Here is a 26,463-nt window from a genome sequence, read left to right as displayed (position 1 = left end):
GGTCTTAAATATAATTTTAGCTTTTTATAAATTAAAATTTTTTACAGAGTTTTATTTTTATGTAAGATGGGTGAAATATAATTTTTATTTCTTTTTGTAATATTACTTTGATTTGCAGATATGTCATTGCAGCAATATTAGATATATTTTCAATTTAAACAACATCCTATGTATTTTCATACTGCATGTCGTGTGGGTAACCTCAAACGGATATGTCAAACATTTTTTTTTTCTACTTTGTTGTAGTGTTTCCATTTTTTGGTGCAGAGCTCCACAATTGGCTAGCGTGAATCTTGGTATATTCATATGCATGCAATGTTCAGGGATCCACAGGAGTCTTCGGGTATATATATCAAAGGTGTAATTTTCGGTTATGCAAAAACTTCAAATTCGTTTTATTATTTGTATGGTACTCAATTCCATATTTTATGCGTTATGCTAATGAGTTTCGGTTCTATTTTTTCCTGCATTATTCTGAGGATTTGGATGCTTTTGTAGGTGAGATCTGCCACTTTGGACACATGGCTCCCAGAGCAGGTTGCATATATCCAATGTAAGTGCCCATGCTGTTTTACCGGCTTCTTTCCATTCTGGTAGTAAGGTCATATCCCTAACAAGCAAGGTCGCACTGAGAGTGAGAACACCAAGGGCACTCTCTTACCCTCACTGACCCACATTAAAAAAGAGGCATATTATGTTTGCACCCTATTTTCGCATATCTCTGAAAAGTTAGATATTTTTTACCAAATTTTTTTTTTCGTTAAGCTTTCATCTTGCTGTAAATTTAGGTGTTTTCTCTCTATGTTGGTCTATCTGCATATACTTTTCAAATGTTGGTTCATCTTATGCAAATATTGATATGCTTAACAGCCTGCTGCATATGTGCAATGGAGCACCACAAGTTTCTCTGCATTATGGTTGTTAGGACAACGGATTAGGTTGCAGGATAAATTTGTCTTCGATGAAGGCACTCCACCTTATACGTATTCCTTTGCAAGATGGATGATGATCTCATCTTTCAATCTTTCTGGTTTCTCTATTTATAATTTAATTTCGCTAGATGTGGACGATGTTTATTAATTATTTGTCTTACTTTTCACTTCAGCAGAAACCCCCGATTTATTTTATAGTTCTTTCAATTAATTTGGAAGTTCAAGTTCTCTTTTTTTATTTTTTTTTTTATTTTTTTATTTGTGATAGGTTGAGAATGTGAAAGCTCTGCTGGAGGTGGAGGTGAGAAATTTAATTTAATTCATGATTTATCATTGTTTTTTTTTTAGTTCATTTTTGTGGGATTGTGCTGCTGGATTTACTCCATTTAGCAGTTTACATGTTTTCCTATATTTATTTATTTCCTTTCTTTTGTTGCAGCCATGTCTGTCGAAGAAGATAGACTGTGGAACATTGTGAGGGCCAATTCCTTGGATTTCAATGCCTGGACTACTTTAATTGAAGAGACAGAGAGTGTTGCAGAGGTGCAATAGCTGGATTTTTGAGTCATTAGATGAATCCTTTGGGTGAGTGTGAATCATCTGAGATTGCAAAAGATAAGGTTTTGCAGAGAAATTGTTGTTATTTAAATATGAATCATACGAGGTTGCAAAACTTTGAACTAAACTGTACCTTCTACGTGTTCTTAGATATTTCTGTGATCGTCAGCTGCCTTAGCATACCATGGTCTGCCCATGGTTTCACATTAGTGGGTAATATGAAAATAGATGTGTTTGAAATAGCTGTAGTTTATCTGTATAATCTTAGATCTTACTTTTTGTAATTTTATGCGGCATGACAGATGATATCTAACCCTTAGTCAATAATAGAAGTGAGACAATGAGGAAAGGAGGATTTCCATACTGGTTACTCAGTCTGCCCCTCTATATTATGGAAATCGTAATATGCGATAAATTTTGTGGTTACTCAATGATATTGTTGTTCTTATAAGTGAAATTTTTACTTGGTGTTTGCAATCAAATTGGTGTTTGCCACAACTCTTGCTGTCAGAATCTACTAACTATTTGAATATGCTTTATACATTTACTTAGCAGTTCTTTTTGAACTAACAAATTGCTCTACGTTTATATGCAGGATAACATATTGAAAATTTGGAAAATTTATGATGCTTTTTTACAATAATCAAGGGCTCAGTTGGGACCCTTTTTGCGTGGGTTAGAATCACTTCCGAGAACAACACCTCCCACTTTTAAGCACAGAATCACCTCCAAAACAGGCCATAAGAAATACAAAATCCAAAAGCTTTAATTAGTCATCCACCTGCTTAGCAATTCATAGGTTTTAAAATTTTTGTCTTTTCATGCATAAGGTCTAAAAGATAATTTGCTGTTTTCCATTATTATGTGTCCCTTATATGATTGAATTATCAATTATCATATATTAAGTTCAGCCTGTATTCTGCAGTGTTTCTCTTAACATTTATATCGTATTCAAGATGCTCTCTGTTTCAATGTATCATGCTAATTAGTCAAATTAATTTTTTCACACAATGGTTATAAACATGAGAGTTACTATAAGGATTTGCCAGGCTTATGGTGACAATGAACCAGTTACCAAGAAACCCTAATTTTAAAAGCTATGATAAGCTTATTCAGGATCATCTTATGCAGATTCACTTCTTTCGTTTGCACTGCATATTGGTTGATGCATTGGTAAGAAAAATATCGTTTTACACTATTCAAATTTAAATATTACTTAACCACATGTGAAACTTTGTTTTTCTTTAAGCATCAACACCTGACTGTTTTTCTTTAAGCTTTGCTTGCAATTCTGTTTTGTTTCTTAATCTTAGGGATTTGCTGACAATCGGGGGAGGGATTCAGAGGGAGGGGGCGATGTGGGGCCCACGTGTGGGGTGCGAGGTTTAGGGGTCTCATGGGGAGGGTTACAGAGGAAGGGGGTATAGAACGTGCGCATAGGGTGTAGGGGTTTCACGCGGCCGGGGGTGTTTTGGGGGGGGGGGGGGGGTCCTGTGAATTGCAGAGATGCTCAGTTCTTCCTATTTAGGATGCGTTCAATCCCTAGCTTAATTCTTTAAAAACATCTAATTTCATGTTTCCTTTCTATTCTGATTCCGACAGCATGTTTGGGATAGATTACAGTTGAAATTTTGCTTTAATCTGCAATTAATTATCCATACAAGCATCAGTTTCGATTACGGTTTCAATTTTTGCTTTAATCTGCAATTGATTCTCCATGCAAACATCAGTTTTCGTATTTGAGACACTGTATTAGCGTCATTCAAAGAAATTTGAAGACAAGGCCTTGCTCGCTCATGAATTGAAGAAATTTTGGGGTTTGTTTCTTCACTACTTTTGTGTAATTTGAGAATTCAAATGCTTAAATTTTGGGTGATTTGAGTTGAACATGTAGTAGAGTGCAAATTTTTTCATACGGATGTATTCCTCATTTTGGTTTAAGGTACTGAATCAGGAGATGTTTTCTGGTGGAGAAAACATCACAGCAGAGAGGAAAATCAGGTTTTCTTTTGCAATTTGCACCACCAAAATATGCATGACTTATTCATCTTTGTACAGTTGTTTGTGTAAAAATATATTGTGACCTCTTTACATTTGTTTCTCTTCCTGCAGTTTTTCACCAAACAAACAGATTATAAGCAACTTTTTTTTTCCAATTTTTTCTTGCTTTTAATGATCATGAGGTTTGTAGATTGAAGGTATAAGAGTATTGCTCTTTTGTAACATATAAAATCACTAAGTCATGTTACATTTTCCCTTCTATTTATTTTCATCAATTTGCTTCTGATTCATGTTTTAACACGTATTGAATAATTTCCAAATTAAGGACTGGTTCTTGCAGCCGCGTGAAGAGACTGACTATTCAAGCTTCGCAAGTTTATTCAAGGACCTTAATCACTATATAAGGTTTCCATTTCTAATGCTTATTACTTGCGCTTCTAGCTTTCCCCTTATTAAGAAAATTTTATTGATTGCAATTGTTAAATGTTATTAGGGTGAGAATGGGATCATCGATCTGAAATTAGCTTTTTATGGAAACAATTTATCCACTCATTCACCTTAAATTCTTTTTCTTCATAGATTGTTCTGGTACCCGCTCTCTCATTTTTTTTATACGCGCAGCTCTTTAATTCTTCTGCTTCTTCATCATACTTTGAACTTCATTCCATTTTCAGCTTTGAATTCTGGATGACAAGCTATACGCAAGAAGGTAAGCTATTTTAGTTTTTTGTCCATATTCGGAATATCCCCACTTTTGAAATTTTAGGGATTTGATTCATTTTTGTGTTGCATGTTTAACGTTGGTCTGGGTGATGATCATTTGAGGATGTACGAACTTGAATGGCTGTGAGTATGCTTGAATGTGGCCAAATTTGGGTAAGAACCGTGAAACTCCAATCCTAATTTTGTCCTCTTTGGAATTTAAAAGTTAAAATTGGTGTATTTATACCCTTTTTGCTGTGAATCATGCAAATTAAGTGTCTTTGGAGGTATTATGGGTATTTTCTCAGAATTAGGGTTTAGGGTCGATGAATTATTTATTATTAAACTTGATTGTGCCTTCTTTTCGGTCCTTGCTGTAATTTTTTCTTTTTCATATATCAAATAAAATTGTATTTGCTTTTTTTTTTTTTCAAGTTCAAACGAAAACATAAGTTTTGTTGGTGTTAGTCCAACTGGGTCATTAATTGACACAGAAGTATGCCTATTACAGAATGGCCACAAAGGTAATGATGTGACTCAATGACAAGCTATTAGTTGATAGGCCAATCTGGAAGTGTATTTGCTTAAAAGGATATTCATCGTACACAGAAATATAGATTGTATGTTTTATACCATGTCGTATCTACATTACAGTATTATACGCTGCAAGTCTATTTGTATAAAAGTCATTCAACTGGTGATTCAAGTAGTATATTGCCTATTTTATTTTGTTTGTATATATGTTTGAACAGATAAATCTTTAGTTTAGTGTATATGCTTTCTCCAGCAAATTTTTTCATGCTTCTGCATCTGTACAAAAAATAGTTGAGTTTTAGTTTGTCTGCATCATGAGATCTTTCTACATAGTATTCTTTTGTACTCATAATTTTTTTTTTTTTTTTCCGTTTGAGTTCATATGATGTGCTTTTAGGATCCTGAGGTTTTAAATAAAAGAAAATATTTGACTTCAACGTTTCTGTATGGATATGGTTTGATCTTCACACCTGATGTCATGAGCAGGCACACACAAAGTTGGAAGAGGTAGAAAAAAAACGATTCAGATCTTTTCTTTACTGTTGAGTTAGGTTGGAGAACAGGCTTTTGTGGTTTCTAGAGTTGATTTTCTTTCTTTTATGCCAAACCGACTGACTTATTTGCTCTCTCTCTCGCTCAGTTCGAACCAGCTCTCGCCTTTTCACGTTTTTCTCACCGATTGCTCAAGACTTTCAACTCTCAAACATCTCAGATCACACACATGGAATAATGATGGATTTTGTTTCCTCTTTTGAAATTTATCTATGTTAGATTATTGTTTTTCAATTTAAATTTTACTCTTTTCCAACTTAGAGCGCTTCACTGAAGAAATGATAGAGATTTTTCTTGAAGTCATTTCGTTGTTTGTTTTTCTTTGGAGGATTGTTGTGATTCAGTTGGTACCGTTGAGGTCTGCCCATGTGTCAATGGGCACTACTCATTTTTGTGAATGCGAAGCAAGCCATTGGTGATGCAATGTCTAGGCAAGATAGAGATGGTCTTTTAAAGTTAAAGATGGCCCACTTTTTGCAAAATATTTTTTAGCAAAATGGTTAACTGGCTAAATCCCATTAGTGACCTCGTGATCAACTTGCACAGATTGTTATCAAGGCACCGAGCATCAATGGCTAATTCAGGAAATAATATTAAGGGGTCGGTGCAAATTTTTTTTTTACCAGAAATAGCATGCGTATTGCCATTTCATCGAGCCCTGTTAGAGCAGTTTCAGCCTGTGAAACCTCTCCCTAGGCAATACACTATGCTATCCACCCAATGAATATTAACTGCCCTTAATGAATAGTAATTGCCTTTTGCATCTTCACCGTTGCACTTTAATAGTCCTGGCAATAGGCAATAAAATATTAGTATTTTATTTATCTATAAAATAATACAAAATAATTTTAATTGTAATTTTGGACAAGATTTTTAATCGTTCTCGTTACGTCACGAGTCATTATTCGAAAAGTTATTAAATAATACAAAAGAATTTTATTTGTAATTTCGGATAAGATTTTCAATCGTTCTCGTTGTGCCACTTGTCATAAAATCTGAAAAGACAATTATTGGTGATGGATTTCTGATAAGATTTTTAATCGTACTCGTTGCTCTACGTGTCATTATCCAAAAATACAATTATTGATGATGAATTTCTGATAAGATTATTAACCAATCACGTCGCGCCACGTGTCATAATCTGTTTACAATATTTGAGGATAGATTTCCATTAGATTTTTAACGAATAACGGCATGCCACGTGGCATTATCTATAACCTAATCCTTTCTGAATCCTCCATATAATCCATCATCCATCTTCACAAATCTCACATCAATTTTCTCAAGAACTTTATCATTATTCATAGTTTCTGCTTCCTTCTTCACCAAAAGATAGGAATGTGATTGAAAGTAGTTGAGAAAATATGAAATTGTGGTGTAAGGTAGATGATAATGAGAAGGTATTTATATAAAAGTAAAAACAATTTTTTTCGGATTTTTTACAATTTTTTTTAAAATTTTTATTCAACTAATTAATCTCTGCTGTTGGATAAAAAAAAAAAAAAAATTGAATTCCAACACTCCAGATTGTGACACGTGTCACAACGGTAACTTTTCTTAATTTTAAAACTATTTTTTCTTTTATTTATTTATTTATAAAGCAGATTAATATCAACCGTCAATCTCAGATCGAACGGTTGATATTAAATTAGGATTTTTTTTATTAACGTTGCAAATCGGACGATCCATTTTAAAGAGCTGTTGAGATCGAACGGACCGTGGGAAGCCACATGGCTTCCCAACAGTAATTGAGGCAGACCCAGGCCCCTGGGGTCTGAAATCTGTCGGCTGACGCGCCCCCAAGAGCGGGGGAGGTGCAAGCGCCTAACAGAAAAAAAATTTAAAAATGTGACTGACGCCAAGCTAACGTCAGCCCTGCGTTAGGTCCACCTCGGGTTCGCGGGCTAGCGATTCCTCACAGGCCTGTTGCTCGGGCCTGCCCAGTCCCTTAGGCTCTCCACGCTGGAGGGTTTCAACAGGGCTCTCAAGCCCTATTTGGTCCACTGTCCCCTGAGCAATCCACAACGGTGGACTTGCTCTTATGTATACCCAAAAGTATGGGAGGTTACAGGGCTGGTCAATGCAAAGAAGGGTTCCTGGTTCGAACTTTGAACTCTCACGTTGTTGAACCACATGTTGGGGGCAGAAAAAAAAAAAAAAAAAGAAAGAATAATTTGTTGGGTTTAAGTAGAGTGTAAGGTGTTATAATGGGTGTGATCAATAACTGGCTATATAATGTTAAACTTATGATACTTCTGGTCATAAGTTTTCTTAAATAATTGGTCCTGACAATTTATTACTTGGAATTGTATCTTAGTCTTTTTTGTGTTACCTTAATTTATGTGCAAAACATACAACTTTTGTGATCTGAAATGTTTAAGTTCGTCTTGTAAATTGTACTGCCTCTTTATGTCAGCTGAATTGAATTTATATGAAAACCAAGTAGCTGTGTCTTATTCATGTAGTTACACCTGATGCATTCAGTTCTCGTCGCAACATTCCAGCGTATTTTCTAGATAATACTAAGATTAGGGTAAAATATAAAGTAACATATTGACTCATCAATACATAAGCCCTAAATTAACAAGTTTACATCTTTAGCCAAGGCAGCTATCCTAGAATGATAAGTCTGCATGATGGTAAAAATACAACCCGGCTCTTCTAAAGCTATATTGCTGTTGGCTAGTTGGGCTTCAGACTCCTCCACTTCGTGGTTTACTTTCTTGACTTCCTCCATCTTCTTGTATAGCTTGCTCGAGAGAGTCATCTGCTCAGCCTTTAGAGCAGAAAGTTGTTCCTCCAGTTCTTGGATCTCAGCAACTACCACTATTATCCGATCCTCCATGGACGAGCCCTCCTCCACCAGTTGTTGCAGAGTAGTGGAGGTCTGAGTGTGCTTCTCCTTGTAGCACCTCACCCTGTTGGCTTGCCTCTCGGCCTTAAGATGTTGATCCCTTAAGGCCGTTAGATTTTCAAAGAAGGAAAGGAAGGACTCATATTGCACCTTAGTCATCTGGTGGGCTTGGTATAATTTAGTGAGAGCTATCTCAGCATCTTGAAGAGCCTTAAGGCTAAAGAAGGCAGAAAAGTCCCTTTGCATCCATTCTCTGAAGATCCTACGCTGATCTTGAAGATGTTGAGGCTCAGAAGGGCGCCTTGTGGATCTCAGCTTCGTTTCAATTTGTCCGAACTCTTTGACTAGTTCAGACAAAGAGGTCGTGGCCGAAAGAGAAGCCAAAGGAGGACGCATCACGCTAGGACCATCAAAAGCAAGAGCAGCAGGGGCAGCATGGGCAACATCAGCAAGAATAGCAGGAAAGGATTCAGCAGCTACAACCTTTGGAGGCTGAGGGATTGGAATCCCTAAAATTCCAGAAGCTTGAGGAAGTTGAGGAGACCTGCCCAAGCCCTCACTGGTGGCCTATTAAAACGCAGAGAAGACAAATTAATGGAGCAATCTTGACCCGAATTAGGAAAAAGACAAGATTGCGAGTATGTTTGTACCTGAGAAGGGCCTTGTGCTTTGGGAGGAGGATTTGTTGCTTTAGCTGGTCTAGCTTGGGGCCTCCACTCGGGCTCAGAATCAGAAGATTCTACAACAGAAGATCTTGCCCGACGAAGAGAAGATCTTGCCCGACAAAGAGCCATGGTCTCTGCTTCTGTCTCATATTCACCATTAGAATCCATGTGAAAATCAGTCAGCTAGCTGCTTTTCTAGGTTTTTGGATCTGCCATAGGCATATAAAATATATAGCTTGATCATTTACAGGTTTCTTGTAGGCTTGGTCGATCTACAAAAATCGAGAATGTTCTTTACTTTGTCTAACATCCTAACCTTTATATCTTGCTTAATTTCTGTCTTTGCATTTCTTTAAAACAAGGCATGCACAGAATCTTAGCAAGCTGATGCCTTTCTAACTTTTTTGTAGTTCAATAGAAGTGTATTCAGCTTCATGGGAGTTGACAATTGGATCGATCATTATTTCCAATGTGTACGTATTTCCAATCCTAAGAATGTATGCCCGTTAAATACAGGCTCTGTTTCTAAACTTCCTCCTTAAGACTTTTTTGGTATTACAAGACTCTGGCTGCAAAGGTATATATATGCTCTCAAACGCTAGCTACAAACCCCTCGCTATCCTTAGTAATACATAGATGAAAAGATAGTTGCGGTTTGTTACAACAAATAATCAGTGTGGGTACAAATGGAGTCAACACCACCAAGTGATGCATAGCATAGCGGAGCCAAAGAAATAGCTAATTCTATTTTTAAACTTTCCCCTTGGTTCTAAATTCTCATATAATTATTTGAACAAGATAAAAATATCGTTTTTATTTCACAACACATGGGCAAATACCACTGCAAGAAAAATGAGCAACAGTTACCAAGAATGGTAGTTGTTTGACTGTTCTTGGTGGCGTAAAAATGATGTTATTAATGAAAGATATGTGGCAAAAGCTAAAGAGTACCTAATAGCACACCATAATAGTGACTAATGCCTTCTTTTTTTTTTCCGGGTAAAATCCTAAAGTCAATCCAACTCTAGCATTGCTACCATGAGAAGTGACAATGAGGTTGCTTTAATTTAAAAAAAAAAAAAATTAGAATCAATCAAGGGGGACATAAAGCCTAACCTAGCCATGGTAGCAGCCATAACAAAACAAACCTTCCAATAACTAATATAAGATATAACAAGACCAACGAAAAATAACTTATCTAAAATGATAGTATGGAAACTTTATTAATGGCGATGATAATATGGCAATATGAAATCAAAAAGAGAATCTCACCAAACAAAACTAGTAAAATATACTTTTTTTTACCATTGACTACCTTTTTCTCATTGATAACACATTATTATCCCGACAACATCGACCAATTAGTCTTTATTGGTTCTTTTTGTTTTGGTCAATAACCATATCTGGTTCATGGTTTCATTTTTTTATTTTTTATTTTCTATCACGAAGACAACTTTCATTACAATAAAAACTAGTACAGGGCCCCAAAAGGACCTGGCAAACAACTATAAGAAAAGTAAAAGGCCCAAACAAAATGAGAGCAATAACCCAAAATACAATGGGAGGCCCACACAAGCTTAGGCCTGAAGGCAACATAAAAAATACTATAAAAAACACTAATCTCCAATAGAAAAGACTACATTGCCGCCGCCATCACATCCTCGGAGGAAGCCAAACTCCGAATTGAGAAAGTAGACACTAGATCCAAGTCCCCTTCACGAACCCCTACAAATATGTACAAGCAAATTAACATATGGGAAGAAGGTGAGGCTAAGGGGTATGTAAAATACCCAACACTTGGCCTCAATGGAGATCCAACATGCTGGTTAGGTGAAGGGAAGTGAGAGAGGGAAGTGGATCTGATATCCAATTTATGATCAGAGTCTGCCGATCCAAGCACATGGTGGGATGGGGATGAAGTCTTACAGTTAGAGAGGATGGTGGAAGGGAAATAAAAGACAGAAAGCAGTAAAAGCACACAAAAAAATGCTGAATAAGGGGCAAGAAGCCCAGATAGGTGAGACTCAGCTCAAGGAAAACTGAGATTAAACTCAAGGGAGAACCGAGAATTAAAAAGGAAGGGAGAAAATTGGAAAAGATGAAGTAAGAGGAAAAGGGAAGCAGGGAGGGGGGGGAGCAGAGGAGATGAGGGGAAGGAAAAGAGGGAAAGTGCAAAGGAAAGAGAATCTGAGAAAACTCAAGAGGAAAATGAGAAGAGGGAGGAAATGAAGAAAAGAAGGAAGGGATGGAGGAAATGAGGATGCCTCTTAAGCCAAAGGCTAGGGCCGACATCGAAGTTACTGGGATTCTTTCACATAGAGAATTTTAGAGACATAAAAAAGAGGAGACATTTTAGAGAGAAGAGAAATTCAATTACGACCCATTTACTTTCACATTTTGGTGGAGCAGTTCTTGGCCTTTATTTGCTCGGTTTTTCATTTTACAATTTAACAAAACTTCTTTCTACATATTTTAATCTTCATTATTTTTTTTTCACACTTAGACTATCTCCAACCCTTGAGTTAAAACTTAAAAATTTTAACCCAAAAAATTTAGGTTTTAACCTAGAAACAGTTTTTCTCCTCAAACCCTTATGGGTTAAATTTTTAGCTGAGATTATTATAGAATGAATTTAGGATAATTTTTTTCTTAAAGTAAATTCAAAATATTTAGACTATCCTAATTAAGTTTTATGAACATTTTAACTGTAACATCCTACATCGCCCAGGGGAATGATCCTTAAATGCATATTCTCATCCCTACCTAGCACGAGGCCTTTTGGGAGCTCACTGGCTTCGGGTTCCGTAGGAACTCCGAAGTTAAGCGAGAAGGGGGCTAGAGCAATCCCATGATGGGCGACCCACTGGGAAGTTGCTCGTGAGTTCCCAAAAACAAAACCGTGAGGGAATGGTAAGCCCAAAGCGGACAATATCGTGCTACGGTGGTGGAGTCGGCCCGGGAAGTGATCCGCCCAGGGCCGGGATGTGACAATTTGGTATCAGAGTCAGTCCCTGGCCAGAAGTGTGCCGACGAAGACGTCGGGCCCCTAAGGGGGGTGGATTGTAACATCCCACATCGCCCAGGGGAATGATCCTTAAATGTATATTCTCATCCCTACCTAGCACGAGGCATTTTGGGAGCTCACTGGCTTCGGATTCCATAGGAACTCTGAAGTTAAGCGAGAAGGGGGCTAGAGCAATCCCATGATGGGTGACCCGCTGGGAAGTTGCTCGTGAGTTCCCAAAAACAAAACCGTGAGGGAATGGTAAGCCCAAAGCAAACAATATCATGCTACGGTGGTGGAGTCGGCCCGGGAAGTGATCCGCCCCCGGCCGGGATGTAACATTAACCTAAAAATATTTAGATTTCGATAAATATTGAAAAATCACTAAACCGATATCATGAAACTCGTGAAACACTATGAAAGAATATGAAACACATAAAAAAATTAATTAATTTAGCTGTTGGATTTAAATTTGAACCGTTATTGATGCATGACAGAACCAAGGGTATTGAGGAGAGGGGAATAGACGCTCAACCAGGGGCAACGAAGCTAGCTCACGTTGCTAATCGTGGATTCACTCACACAACCAAGCCAAATACTTGATTGGGGAAGGAGAAATCACTCACTTCAATTGCACAAAGCAAAATGTATTTTAATTCATTCAAGTCTACCATTCAAGGCTTTGTAGTACAATATTTATAAGTGTTTACAAATTAATAGATTTTAAGTTTCCATGACACCCTTACAACTCCTAAAATAATTTAACAAATTCCTAAGTAATTAAAATACGAAACCTTTGTTATTCCAAAGAATATTAATGGTTTCAAATTGTTTTCTCCAAGTCTACCTCCCGCATCATTCTCCACTTCTCGAAAAAAACTCATCCTCGAGTTTAAATTGAATTTCTTTTCCTCGGTCTTTTGGATGTCCAACCAAGATGTTCCACAATACCCAATTTAGCACCAAAATTTTCCTAGTTCCTATACACCATGCACACATTAATCCTTTGTTCTTGAAAATAATCACCTTGGAATAGTGCTTCCAAATCACTTCTTCAAATGAGCCAATATAATTCAAATCATGTTGAAAAGTTCTTCCATCAAAGAGCTCTCCTCCCATATCTTGAGCAATGAAACTGTCCCAAAAAGGATCGTGAATGCTACGGATATTAAGAGCTTGTACTCCATTATATAGTTGTCCATGGAACTCGTCCACCACATCTTCATCGCCTTTGTAATAATCATAAACTGGGGCGGAATCTTACTCGGCAAAGTTATTGACTACATCACTGCTTTCTATATGTTCCCATTTCGTACCAAACTCCATGTTGGAGCGTTTTTCAACCTCAATACATGTACAACAAATCTCACATGAACCATCTGGACAACGATCCAAATTTGGAGGATGATTGAGATTTGGAAAATCGTCACCTGAAAAATCGAAGATAGCCGTCTCTAGAACCCATCCAACCTCATTTACTGGAGGCAGCAACATGCTTTAGTAAATTGAGGATATTGTTTTGTAGAAATAACTTGAGGAACTGCTTGAAAATTTAGAAACTAGACTGGAAGAGCTTTCAAATGATATATGGCATGAAGGTCAAGAAGTGCTTAACCAGATTGAAAACTGACCCGCAAGAGAATTGATTTTGTTTTCGCGACAACACTGATGCTCTGTGGTGTTTGCCGATATTTGCACACACAAAACTCGGTTTGATGCACGACTTATTGAGTTGAAAACTAGACTTCCACAGCTTTCCAGTGATGTATGACTCTCTAGATAAAAGTCACGGGAACTGAGTTGGTTTTGAGGACGAACACAGATGATGTGTGCAGTGTTACCACCAAGATTTCAAATAAAAATCCAAAAACCCATTCTGATACCACATGATGTAGGACAGAACCAAGGGTATCGAGGAGAAGGGAATAGATAACCTGGGATTCGCTCAACCAGGGTCAACGGAGCTAGCTCACGTCGCTAATTATGGATTTGCTCACACAACCAAGCCAAATGATTGATTGGGGAAAGAGAAATCACTCACTTCAATTGCACAAAGCAAAATATATTTTAATTCATTCAAGTCTGCCATTCAAGGCTTTCTAGAACAATATTTATAAGCGTTTACAAATTAATAAACTTTAAGTTTCCATGACACCATTACAACTCCCAAGGGTTGGAGCAAGTTGGGGTAAGTTTATAACCTAAAATTTGAGGTTTACTCAAATGGTTGGAGATGGTCTTTGGCTTCCACACACCCCACCACCCTCCCCCCCCAAATTTTCGTGGTTTTCAGTGTCTTTTTATTCATACCGTTCCTATTGTTAGGACTTGAGAGTGAGAATCTCACATTAGGAAAGAAACATATCTTACATTTATTTATAAGTAGTTGTGCTACTTTCCACATTACTAATTGGTTTTTTGTAGAACATCAATTTTCTTCATGGTATAAGAGCAGGTTATCCCATGTGTGAGGTTCAATGGATACACGTACTCCACGTCACTCAATTATGAGTATTGTAGAGCAAAAAATAATCAAGAGGCGACACGTATATTTTTGGGCAAAAAGAACAAAATTACCCTTGAGAAGCAGCAGAATTCCTACGCGCGAGCAGTGGACAAACATTCCACAATCAAGTCAAAAGTGCCCAAAATAGGTAACAAATTCAAAGTTATTTCATCCATCCTCATCCTATATTTTTCACAAGGTAATTATTTCATAACTCCAAAATATTCATTCCAAAAATGTGTTAATTGGCCAATTAATGGATGAATTACCTAATTAATCCATTAATTGCCAAATAACTCACATTAAACCACAAAATGCACACAAAAAGCATCCCAAAGGCCAGCCACCTTTTCTCCAAAGGGGACCAGCCATGCCCTATAAATACTAACCATTTTTCTCTAAAAACCTAGGTTCACACTCTTGCAAAATTCCAAAAACTTTCTAAACACTTTTCTCTTTAAATTCTAACTTTGGCATCAGAGGTTCTTCAGCCAAAGCCCATCTTTCAATTCATCGTGGGTGCGTGAGGCTCTGGCCTTGACCCTAAGGTGTTAATTGTTTTGCAGGTGTAATTTTGTCAGGGAAGAAAGAGGAAGAAATTTGCATCCACAAATTGGTGCTTTCATTAAGAGTTGAAGTACACACACTTGTAGAAGACTCTCGCATAAAAGGATTTTTTTTTTCTTGTCCATTTGTATATTTTTCTTACTTTCTTATTATTAGAATTTTTTATTTGCAAAGATTCTTTGATAAAACGTAAAAAGAGAAATATAATGGCTAGAAATTTAGAAAATTCCATAAGTGAAAATTCCAATATTCAAGAAATGGGACCACGGTGATCCACGAGGCTAAATGTGATATAAGTATAGCGGCACCATCGTTACGTGGCTCCACCATGGCAACCACCACTTGCAGAGAGGTCCATGGCACCACCATCACGGCCTGAGCCATGCCATCTAAGCAAGCCCAAGTCGTGCCATCCAAGGCCCACGGCACAAAGCCACGGCCCAAGCCATGGCACTCCAAGCCTAACGCGTTGCCCAGCGAAGCTCTAGCCTCGCACCTACATGTGCCATACGCTGAGCAGCCTGCTCTCATGGCCCAACCTTCTCCCGCCGAACAACCTGCTCTCATGGCCCAGCCTAGTCTAGCTGAGTAGTTTGCTTTTGTGGCCCAGCCTGCTATTGCCGAGCAGCTTACTCCCGTGGCCCAACCTGCTCCCGCTGAACAACTTGCTCTCGTGGCTCAACCTGCTCCCGCCGAGCAGCCTACTCCTGTGGCCCAATCTACTCCCGTGACCTTTTAAGCAGCCCAAATCGATCCAAGATTAGTTCAACCATTTCGGCTCCAAATTTTCGGACCAACGATCGAACTGGGAGCATTTTCACCACATTTTTCTGTGGATTTAACATTTCCTAACTCAAATCTCGTGCTCGGAGTCCACCACACTTCCATTGCTCAAGGAGAATCATTTCTTCCAAGCTATTCCAACCCAAATGGAGAACAACACTTGTTTCGACAAGTCATAGAGTTGACGAGCGCCCTTGCACAACAAACGACCTTGGTGAACCAGCCTTTGCAGCGCACCGAGATGCAACGTGCCCCAAACGAGGTGTCCCGAAACAAGTCAAGGGCAAACAAAGAACCCCTCCAACAGCATCCTGGCAAGTAGCCACTCGACCAACCACTCGACCAGCCACGAATCGAGCATTTGGGCAGTGTACACTCCTAGTTGAGCCCCCGAGGTAGCGTATACTCCTGTCTTAGCACGTGGAGAAACGTGCACTCTCGGCTAGGTTCACGGACAAGCATACATTCACGGTTGGGGTCACACTCCAATAGTCAACATGAGCAACCTTCCAAGCGAAGTGTTCATTCGCGGCTAAGCTCGTAAGGAGCATCATCCACCTCACATCGGAGCAGGCAGCACGACGGACGGAGAGAAGCAATCACTCAATTCGGCTTAAGTTCAACTGGCAACCTGTGAAGAACTCATTCGCCTGCTAGGAACGCACCACACGCATCGCATCCACGGCATAGACGAGCTAAACACATGGAAGACCAGCCTAGAACAGCAAGTCATGACTGGGGGCAGCCGAAAGCTTTGCTACCCTAACAAAGGAAAATTCAAGAAGAAGTAGAGAGACTCTTGACCAAGCGATTGTGTGATTTCCAATGCAACGAGGTCACCGACAAGGCACTACGACGGAACAGAACCAACATAAGTAGGTTACCCTTCACGAACGAGATCTAGCAGGCAGAGCCTTCACGCGAGTTCAGCATGCAACATTTCACATCTTTTAAAGGGGATGAAGACCCGGAGATACACTTAAAGCACTACCGAACCGCAATGATCCTCTATCGAAACAACGACGATCTCATGTGTAAGATATTCGCCATCACTATACAAGGGGAGGCACAAGATTGGTTCTACACCTTGCCGCCATAATCTATCTGAAGTTTTGATGAACTTTCTTTGGTTTTTACCAAAGAATATACATCATATTGCTCGATCAAAAAGAAGTCCGACCATTTGTTCAACGTCAAGAAGAACCCAAAAGAGTCGCTTCATGACTATGTGAAGAGGTTCAAAGCAGAGAAAGCAAGGATAGTCGGATACAACAACTCAATAGCTAAAGCAACCTTCCAAAAAGGACTTCTAGCAGACCACCCGCTATTAAAAAAATTGATCATGAAAGAAGATCTAATTGTAGCAGACTCTTTTGCTCTAGCAAAGAAGCATGCACTTTGGGACGAGGCACGCCAATGCACATTCAAGGACTTGAAGAAGTACCCGACATCACCTCTTTACTATCCAAACCGGAAGCAGAGGAGGACTGATTCACATGTTTGACGGTATCTGAAACAGCAATAAGCTCTACTATCATACGAGAAAAGCTGAGGGCCCGACTACCTGTATTCCACTGTTCAAAAGCTCTTCTCGATGCTATCAGAAATTCAAAAGCTTACTTTGGTGATAGTTGTTGCAACCCGAAAGCTTAAGTTTTACCTTCAAATGCACGCAGTCATCCTCATGACGCATTACTCTACCTAATCCAAACGCGCAGCGATAAAGGCATAGACCTTAGCGGATGCAAAGTTTTCTGACGAACGCAACAACTCCGCCCAAAAGACACGCCAAAGGCAGACGAACACTGGAATGACACACTCGGAAGCAAGTTCTGTCATTGTCACCCCAAAAGATTCTACATAAGAGCAACATGTACCGGCAGTTGAGCACTACCTCCTGCTGCGCGTCATACGGCCCTAGCGGACCCTTGTTCCATAATTTAGCTTTAGAATGGTCCAATATCGACAGTTGAGCATCTTTTGCTACGTGTAACATGGCCCCAGCTCCACAACACCCTACCATGCACCAAGATGCTAAGAAGTTAGTACAAAAGTGCAACCGTTCCCAGCGCTACAAGTTGATACCAACACTACCTGCCAGCGAGTTACACCCGCATACGAGTCATAGGCCATTCATGCAGTGGGCAATGGACCTGGTAGGACTTATGCCACCTGCTACTGGGGGCAGAGGCATGATGATTGTGGCAACCAACTACTTCACCAAATGGGTAGAAGCAGAGCCTAAGATGACCACGACTCAAATGGACATAAAGCACTTCATATGGAGGAACAACATTTGCCGATTTGGCATCCCACAATCCATTATCACTGACAACGGCCCGCAATTCGTGGGCAAATGTATGGCGAAGTTCTTCCAAAAGTATGGCATTAAGCAGCACATGTCCACGCCGAGATATCCTCAAGGCAATAGGCGAGCCCAAGCATCCAACAAGATGATCCTTAACTGCCTCAAGAAATCCCCTCACCAACAAGAGGCGACACGTAGTTTTTTGGGCAAAAAGAACAAAATTACCCTTGAGGAGCACCAGAATTCCTACGCGCGAGTAATGAACAAACATTCCACAATCAAGTTAAAAGTGCCCAAAATAGGTAACAAATTCAAAGTTATTTCATCCATCCTCATCCTATATTTTCCACAAGGTAATTATTTAATAACCTCCAAAATATTCATTCCAAAAATGTGTTAATTGGCTAATTAATGGATTAATTACCCAATTAATTCATTAATTGCCAAATAACTCACACATTAAACCACAAAATGCACACAAAAAGCATCCCAAATGCCGGCCACCTTTTCTCCAAAGGGGACTGGCCATGCCCTTTAAATTACTACCCATTTTTCTCTAAAAACCTAGGTTCACACTCTTGCAAAATTCCAAAAACTCTTTAAACACTTTTCTCTTTAAATTCTAACTTTGGCATCAGAGGTTCTTTGGCCAAAGCAAACCCCCTCCCACCCCCCCCCCCACCCCAAAATTCATCGTGAGCGCATGAGGCTCTTGGCCTTGACCCTAAGGTGTTAATTGTTTTGTAGGTGCAATTTTGTCCAAGAAGAAGGAGGAAGAAATTTGCATCCACAAGTATGAATCACACATCAGAAAAAGAATAAACCTCAACCTCACATGTTCTTATAAATAGTTAAATTACTCCCCATATTGTCAATTAGTTTTATGCTAAGCTAAATTTTGATTGCACGCCCTTAGTTGGTATTAGGCCGTATCAGTTCCGAATGCAAGCTTCACAAGTATATTCAAGGGCCTTAATCACTATATAAGGTTTCCATTCTAATGTTATTACTTGTGAAATTCTAATAAGGTGGGTAGGTTGTGACAGCCCGTTTCGAAAATTTTAAAACGTACGCGTGAAAAGACGATTTTGCCCCTAGTGTGATTTTTACGTTGTGTGGTTGTTTTGAGTTGGTGTGGCTAGTTGTGGACCACACACACACTTTCCCATATTTTCCCTCACCCTTTCCCCCTATCCCTGCACCTGTCCCGTGCCATTTCCCTTCCCATTTTCATATCTATGTGTACGGACACACCCCAAAACCCTTGTAATTTGCACAGATCGAAGAAACAAAGTACATATCCATGCTCGTGAGGTCCGTAGGAGTCCAACCATACCCATTTCAGGTAAGGTTACCTTCGTTTTCACGTCGAACTCGAGATACCCGATTCTTGGCACTGTTTATGCATACGTAAATTCTTATGTTTTTGGGAATTTTAAGCTTGTAGGAAGCTTGGTGAGGTCCTTAGGAGGCTCGGGGTGGTTCGTTTGAAGGTTTTGGACGTCGGGATCGTGAGTTTCGAGGTTGGCCGGAGTTGGGGGAATTTTCCCGGCGAGATTCCGTGGATTTTAGCACTTGAAAGTGGTATGATTTTGTTCCTCTCATTGTAAGCTTCATTTTGGTACCAATTTTGTGAAATTTGGTTGAAAAACGAAGAAGATATCGCGATTTGAAATTTTCCCGATTTTCCGGCGCCGGCGACGGCGCCGGAGCCTCGCTGGAGAAGACGACGGAATATTCCGTTAGTTTGGACGGAATATTCCTAACGGTGTTAACGGAATCCGTTAAAGTTAACGGAATATTCCTGACGGCGTTAACTGACACCGTTAGCGTGCCAGGCACGTGCCTGCGCGTGGCCGGCGCGTGGGGGCGCGTGCGGCGGTGAAATTTTTTTCTAAAAATATGGTGATGTTCCTGAGGTTGAGTAGATCACGTTGCTGTATTCATACACCCCATTTGAGCATTGTTTGAGAAGTTATTTCATAAGGTTGGTTATGTGCCTTAAAATTAACGTTTTTGTAGTTGTTTCGCATATAGGTGATACCTATCCCGAGGACGAGCGTGGTCACTCGAGGTAAGGGGGTTACAACCCTTCCACATACCAGTGAGTGGGCTTTTGGTTTTCCGTATATACCTATATACTTATACTTTTCCCAGAAATTGATTTAGAACGTCTATTCGTTTATATGCCATGCCTACAGTTTGTCGTTTGTTTATGCATTGTTAATTGTATATATATGTGTATGTTGGTGCTATGGACGCACAGGTAAGTGCCAGGTGAGTTGTGATTTATGTTTACATTCAGTAACGATTTGAGATGCATATAGAGAGCTCATAACCTGCACCCCCAGTGTTAGTGCTCCCGCCCATAGTTGGGCACAGTCCTTCACGTGATGTTCACCTCCCGCACCACACGCTCATCTTGGATCCAAGTTAGGTGCACAGTCCTGTCGTACAGACCACTTTAGGTGGTTCCGACTCGTAGGTGACCCGCGATTATTCGCCCAGCCTTCACGTGATCGTAGCACTTGAGCGTATATATATATATTACACCCAGGCCTGTCGTACAGACCACTTTAGGTGGTTCCGACTCGTGTGCAGGTCTAGTTAGTGAGATGGAGATTTGAGCTCTAGATTCAGCCGTACAGGTCACGTTAGGTGACTCCGGCTGACAGATTATATGATATTGATGCGATATTACCTGAGCACTTGCATTTTACTTAATGGTCTTGTCATAGCATATTTCTGAGCATAACTTGTTTATATATATATATTCATATTATATTTTCTGGGAAGTATACAGGTTTTACGGCGAGGGGTTAGAACTTATTTATTAAATGGTTTTCGAAAAGCTTTGTTTTTGCCCACTCACGCTTTTGTTTTGCGCCCCTCCAGGTTCTAGTTGGCTAGCACGTTTGGTGGCTTCCCTGAGGATTTTCCTCGGCATATCTGACAGACCACCACCAGTGTAGGACCACCTTCGGGTGTGCTTTTGTTGTGTCGTTTTCTTCCGGACTGCATTAGGCTTTTATGCTCTGAACTTAGGATTCACACTTACGCTTGCACTTGTTCGTCATTACTATGTGTAAAGCTGGTTTTTATTTATTTGTACTACCTTTATTATTATTTTATTAGCTTCCGCACTGTGCACATGGTTACGTCACTTCCACGTGACAGCCAGCATACCCTGATCTCGATCGGGGTGTGTCATGATGTGCTTTTAGGATCCTGAGGTTTTAAATAAAAGAAAATATTTGACTTTAACCTCTCTGTATGGATATGGTTTGATCTTCACACCTGATGTCATGAGCAGGCACACACAAAGTTGGAAAAGGTAGGAAAAAAAAAACAATTCAGATCTTTTCTTTACTGTTGAGTTAGGTTGGAGAACAAGCGCGTGTGGTTTCTAGAGTTGATTTTCTTTCTTTTAAGCCAAACCAACTGCCTTATTTGCTCTCTCTTGCTTAGTTCGAACCGGCTCTCGCCTTTTCACGTTTTGCTCACCGATTGCTCAAGATTCAAACATCTCATATCACACACATGGAATAATGATGGATTTTGTTTCCTCTTTTGAAATTTATCTATGTTAGATTATTGTTTTTCAATTTAAATTTTACTCTTTTCCAACTTAGGGCACTTCACTGAAGAAATGATAGAGATTTTTCTTGAAGTCATTTCGTTGTTTGTTTTTCTTTGGAGGATTGCTGTGATTCGGTTGGTACCATTGAGGTTTGCCCATGTGTCAATGGGCACTGCTCATTTTTGTGAATGTGAAGCAAGCCATTGGTGATGCAATATGTCTAGGCAAGATAGAGATGGTCTTTTAAAGTTAAAGATGGTCCACTTTTTGCAAAATATTTTTTAGCAAAATGGTTAACTGGCTAAAACCCATTAGTGACCTCTTGATCAACTTGCACATATTGCTATCTGGGCACCAAACATCAGTGGCGGATCCAGAAAATAATATTAGGAGGGTCAGTACAAATTTTTTTACCATAAATAGTATGCATATCGCTATTTCATCGAATTTTGGTTGGCCTGAAGTTATTTGGAAAGGCACACATATGTTAATACTTCATTTGCGAGGGTAACTAACATGTTCCAAGGCTGCTCCCATATGAATGCTTAACAAAAAAACACACTTATCTTGAACACACTAACAATGTTTGATATCATTGTATCCCATTAATATATTTGTCCAAAAATGATGATGCTTTGTTATTTACTAAGATCACCATTTATTAACTCTTCTTTTAGACATTTTATCAAACAGTTGGAGGGCAGGTATGAAGCCATCTCTAATATTCAAAGGGCAGTACTCAAGGTATCTATGGACATTCAATGAAGTTCGGAAGGTCAGCACCAAAGGTATTCATAGACGTTCACCAAAGTTCGGGGCTAATAGGTGAAGCTACGTAGAAGAGCTTTTCTATACCCACTGCTTGATGCGGGATTTGGCTTTTCTTGGTAATAAAACGTGAGATCTTGGATTCTATTACAAAGAAAGCAGGTCAAGTTTTAGAGTGCAATTTATCCCTTTTTTTTTTTTTTTTCTTTTTTTGTGTGTGAATTATCCTGGTTTAAACATGAATTATATTATTGATTTTGTAATTTTATTTTATAATGTTTTGTTGTATTTTATATAGGGAGAATTTTAGAGTGAATTACAGGAAGAGCTTCCTAACAACATATATGTTGCTGATGTGAGTCAATTTCAAATTCTCCAATTCTCAGATTTTTTTTTTTCCTTAATTCTGTTGATGTTGAATCTCAAATTTTATTGTTCACTGTGACTTCCCCGTGCAAAAGTAAAATGTTAAAATTAAATATTTTATTTTTAAAAGAAATTGTGATCCGACATATTTTACATTTTGGCTAGAATTCTAAAAAGTGGTAACATGAGTTAGGGTCATAGTAAATACGATGTGTCCATGTTTAACTCCCCTTTTTTTTTTTTCGCACCCGTTCCTCCTGTTATGTATGCCCAAAAGTATGGGAGGTTACAGGGCTGGTCAATGCGGAGAAGGGTTCCTGGTTCGAACTTTGAACTCTCTCGTTGTTGAACCACATGCTGGGGGCAAAAAAAAAAAAAGAATAATTTGTTGGGTGTAAGTAGAGTATAAGGTGTTATAATGGGTGTGAACAATAACTAGATCTATAATGTTAAACTTCTGATACTTCTGGTCATAAGTTTTCTTAAATAATTGGTCCTGACAATTTATTACTTGGAATTGTACCTTTGTTTTTTTTGTGTTACCTTAATTTATGTACAAAACATACAACTTTTGTGATCTGAAAAGTTTAAGTTCGTCTTGTAAATTGTACTGCCTCTTTATGCCAACTGAATTGAATTTAGATGAAAACCAAGTAGTTGTGTCATATTCATGCAGTTACACCTGATGCATTCAGTTCCCGTCGCAACATTCCGACGTATTTTCTAGATAATACTAAGATTATGGTAAAATATAAAGTAACATATCGACTCATCAATACATAAGCCCTAAATTAACAAGTTTACATCTTTAGCCAAAGCAGCTATCCTAGAATGATAAGTCTGCATGATGGTAAAAATACGACCCGGCTCTTCTAAAGCTATATTGCTGTTGGCTAGTTGGGCTTCAGACTCCTCCACTTCGTGGTTTACTTTCTTGACTTCCTCCATCTTTTTGTATAGCTTGCTCGAGAGTCATCTGCTCAGCTTTCAAAGCAGAAAGTTGTTCCTCCAGTTTTTGGATCTCAGCAACTACCACTATTATCCGATCCTCCATGGACGAGCCCTCCTCCACCAGCTGTTGCAGAGTAGTGGAGGTCTGAGTGTGCTTCTCCTTGTAGCACCTCACCCTGTTGGCTTGCCTCTCGGCCTTAAGATGTTGATCCCTCAAGGCCGTTAGATTTTCAAAGAAGGAAAGGAAGGACTCATATTGCACCTTAGTCATTTGGTGGGCTTGGTATAATTTAGTGAGAGCTATCTCAGCATCTTGAAGAGCCTTAAGGCTAAAGAAGGCAGAAAAGTCCCTCTGCATCCATTCTCTGAAGATCCTGCGCTGATCTTGAAGATGTTGAGGCTCAGAATGGCGCCTTGTGGATCTCAGCTTCGTTACAATTTGCCCAAACTCTTTAACTAGTTCAGGCAAAGGGGTCGTGGCTGAAAGAGAAGCCAAAGGAGAAGGCATCACACCAGGACCATCAAAAGCAGGAGTAGCAGGGGTAGCATGGGCAACATCAGCATGAATAACAGGAAAGGATTCAGCAGCTGCAACCTTTAGAGGCCAAGGGATTGGAATCCCTATAACTCCAGAAGCTTGAGGAAGTCGAGGAGACCTGCCCAAGCCCTCACTGGTGGCCTATTAAAACGCAGAGAAGACAAATTAATGGAGCAATCTTGACCTGAATTAGGAAAAAGACAAGATTGCGAGTATGTTTGTACCTGAGAAGGGCCTTGTGCTTTGGGAGGAGGATATGTTGCTGCAGCTGGTCTAGCTTGGGGCCTTCCCTCGGGCTCAGAATCAGAAGATTCTAATTCTTGAAAAGAAGATCTGGCCCGATGAAGAGCCATGGTCTCTGCTTCTGTCTCATATTCACCATTAGAATCCATGTGAAAATCAGTCAGCTAGCTGCTTTTCTAGGTGTTTGGATCTGTCATAGGCATATAAAATATATAGCTTGATCATTTACAGGTTTCTTGTAGGCTTGGTCGATCTACAAAAATCGAGAATGTTCTTTAGTTTGTCTAACATCCTAACCTTTATATCTTGCTTAATTTCTGTCTTTGCATTTCTTTAAAACAAGGCAAGCACAGAATCTTAGCTAGCTGATGCCTTTCTAACTTTTTTTTTTGTTAGATTTTTTAAATAATTCAAATTACAAATCATTTTACCTCCTAAAAATTATCGTTGTTAATAGCTATATAGCCGTTTCTTGTATTTGTCTATCTTTTGTTTGTTTTAATTTGCAATATATACGGGGGATTGTAGGAAACATGTTATGCAAATTAAAATATTTTTATCCCACAATAATTAGGATTATTAAATTGGTTATTTGCAAACCGTTAAATGGGTTTAATTTACATTATTTTCAGTTTTGGTTGGTTACCATATCAATCTTATTATTGCTGCCTTTTTATGCTTTTACTCTTGATTTATGATAAGAAATTTATCGTTCCGTTTTGTTTTGAGCAATTAAGTTACCTAATTTTTAATATATATTACTAGCGATATAATTATAATATTTAGTTTTACGAAAATATGTTACAAAGGAATGACATATATAGCGCGGGCATTTTATGGTACATAGTAGTTTTCCAAAATTTCATATGACCTTTCCTTAATTCCTTGAAGTGTTGATCATTTACAGGTTTCTTGTAGGCTTGGTCGATCTACAAAAATCGAGAATGTTCTTTACTTTGTCTAACATCCTAACCTTTATATCTTGCTTAATTTCTGTCTTTGCATTTCTTTAAAAAAAGGCATGCACAGAATCTTAGCTAGCTGATGCCTTTCTAACTTTTTTGTAGTTCAATAGAAGTGTGTTCAGCTTCAAGGGAGTTGACAATTGGATGGATCATTATTTCCAATGAGTACGTATTTGCAATCCTAAGAATGTATGTCCGTTAAATACAGGCTCTGTTTCTAAACTTCCTCCTTAAGACTTTTTTGGTATTACAAGACTCTGGCTGCAAAGGTATATGCTCTCAAACGCTAGCTACAAACCCCTTGCTCTCCTTGGTAATACATAGATGAAACGATAGTTGCGGTTTGATACAACAAATAATCAGTGTGGGTACAAATGGAGTCAACACCACCAAGTGATGCATAGCATAGTGGAGCCAAAGAAATAGCTAATTCTATTTTTAAACTTTCCCCTTGGTTCTAAATTCTCATAAAATTATTTGAACAAGATAAAAATATTGTTTTTATTTCACAACAAATGGGCAAATACCACTACAAGAAAAATGAGCAACAGTTACCAAGATTAGTAGTTGTTTGATTGTTTTTGGTGGCGTAAAAATGATGTTATTAATGAAAGATATATGGCAAAAGCTAAAAAGTACCTAATAGCACACCATAATAGTGACTAATGCTTTTTTTTTTTTTCCGGTAAAATCCGAAAGTCAATCCAACTCTAGCATTGTTATCATAAGAAGTGACAATGAGGTTGCTTTATTTATAAAAAAAATTTACAATCAGTCAATGAGGACATAAAGCCTAACCTGGCCATGGTAGCAACCATAACAAAACAAACCCTCCAATAACTAATATAAGATATAATAAGACCAACAAAAAATAATTTATCTAAAATGATAGTATGGAAACCTTACATAATCACAATGATAATATGACAATATGAAATCAAAAGGAGAATCTCACCAAACAAGACCAGTAAAATATACTTTTTTTACCATTGACTACCTTTTTCTTGTAGGTTACACATTATTATCCCGACAACATCAGCCAAAACCAATTAGTCTTTATTGGTTCTTTTTGTTTTGGTTAATACC

General features: G+C 38.7%; 2 protein-coding genes and 2 long non-coding RNA genes across 4 annotated transcripts; 2 read left to right on the top strand and 2 right to left on the bottom strand.

Moving 5' to 3' along the window:
* The first annotated feature begins 253 nt into the window (after nucleotides 1–253).
* Nucleotides 254–2,738, top strand: LOC137711911 (uncharacterized). The gene is made up of 4 exons (XR_011065165.1): nucleotides 254–358; nucleotides 499–553; nucleotides 1,201–1,233; nucleotides 1,372–2,738. It is a non-coding gene; the product is annotated as an uncharacterized lncRNA (long non-coding RNA).
* A 267-nt stretch (nucleotides 2,739–3,005) lies between these two features.
* LOC137713840 (uncharacterized) lies at nucleotides 3,006–5,600 on the top strand. Its single transcript, XR_011065338.1, has 2 exons — nucleotides 3,006–4,367; nucleotides 5,368–5,600. It is a non-coding gene; the product is annotated as an uncharacterized lncRNA (long non-coding RNA).
* A 2,074-nt stretch (nucleotides 5,601–7,674) lies between these two features.
* LOC137712014 (uncharacterized) lies at nucleotides 7,675–9,058 on the bottom strand. Its single transcript, XM_068451166.1, has 2 exons — nucleotides 8,784–9,058; nucleotides 7,675–8,700 (listed from the first exon to the last, which is right to left on the bottom strand). Exons 1-2 carry the CDS (start codon nucleotides 8,964–8,966, stop codon nucleotides 7,855–7,857), a joined length of 1,029 nt encoding a protein of 342 aa, XP_068307267.1. The 5' UTR covers nucleotides 8,967–9,058; the 3' UTR covers nucleotides 7,675–7,854.
* Nucleotides 9,059–23,308: 14,250 nt separating this feature from the next.
* On the bottom strand, nucleotides 23,309–24,654 carry LOC137711947 (uncharacterized). Its single transcript, XM_068451099.1, has 2 exons — nucleotides 24,394–24,654; nucleotides 23,309–24,310 (listed from the first exon to the last, which is right to left on the bottom strand). The coding sequence occupies exons 1-2, from the start codon at nucleotides 24,559–24,561 to the stop codon at nucleotides 23,585–23,587; spliced, it is 894 nt and encodes a 297-aa protein (XP_068307200.1). The 5' UTR covers nucleotides 24,562–24,654; the 3' UTR covers nucleotides 23,309–23,584.
* Nucleotides 24,655–26,463: the final 1,809 nt, after the last annotated feature.

This window comes from Pyrus communis, chromosome 13 (genome assembly GCF_963583255.1).
Source record: "Pyrus communis chromosome 13, drPyrComm1.1, whole genome shotgun sequence".
Taxonomy (NCBI): Eukaryota; Viridiplantae; Streptophyta; class Magnoliopsida; order Rosales; family Rosaceae; genus Pyrus; species Pyrus communis.
This window is presented reverse-complemented; position numbering and strand designations above follow the sequence as displayed.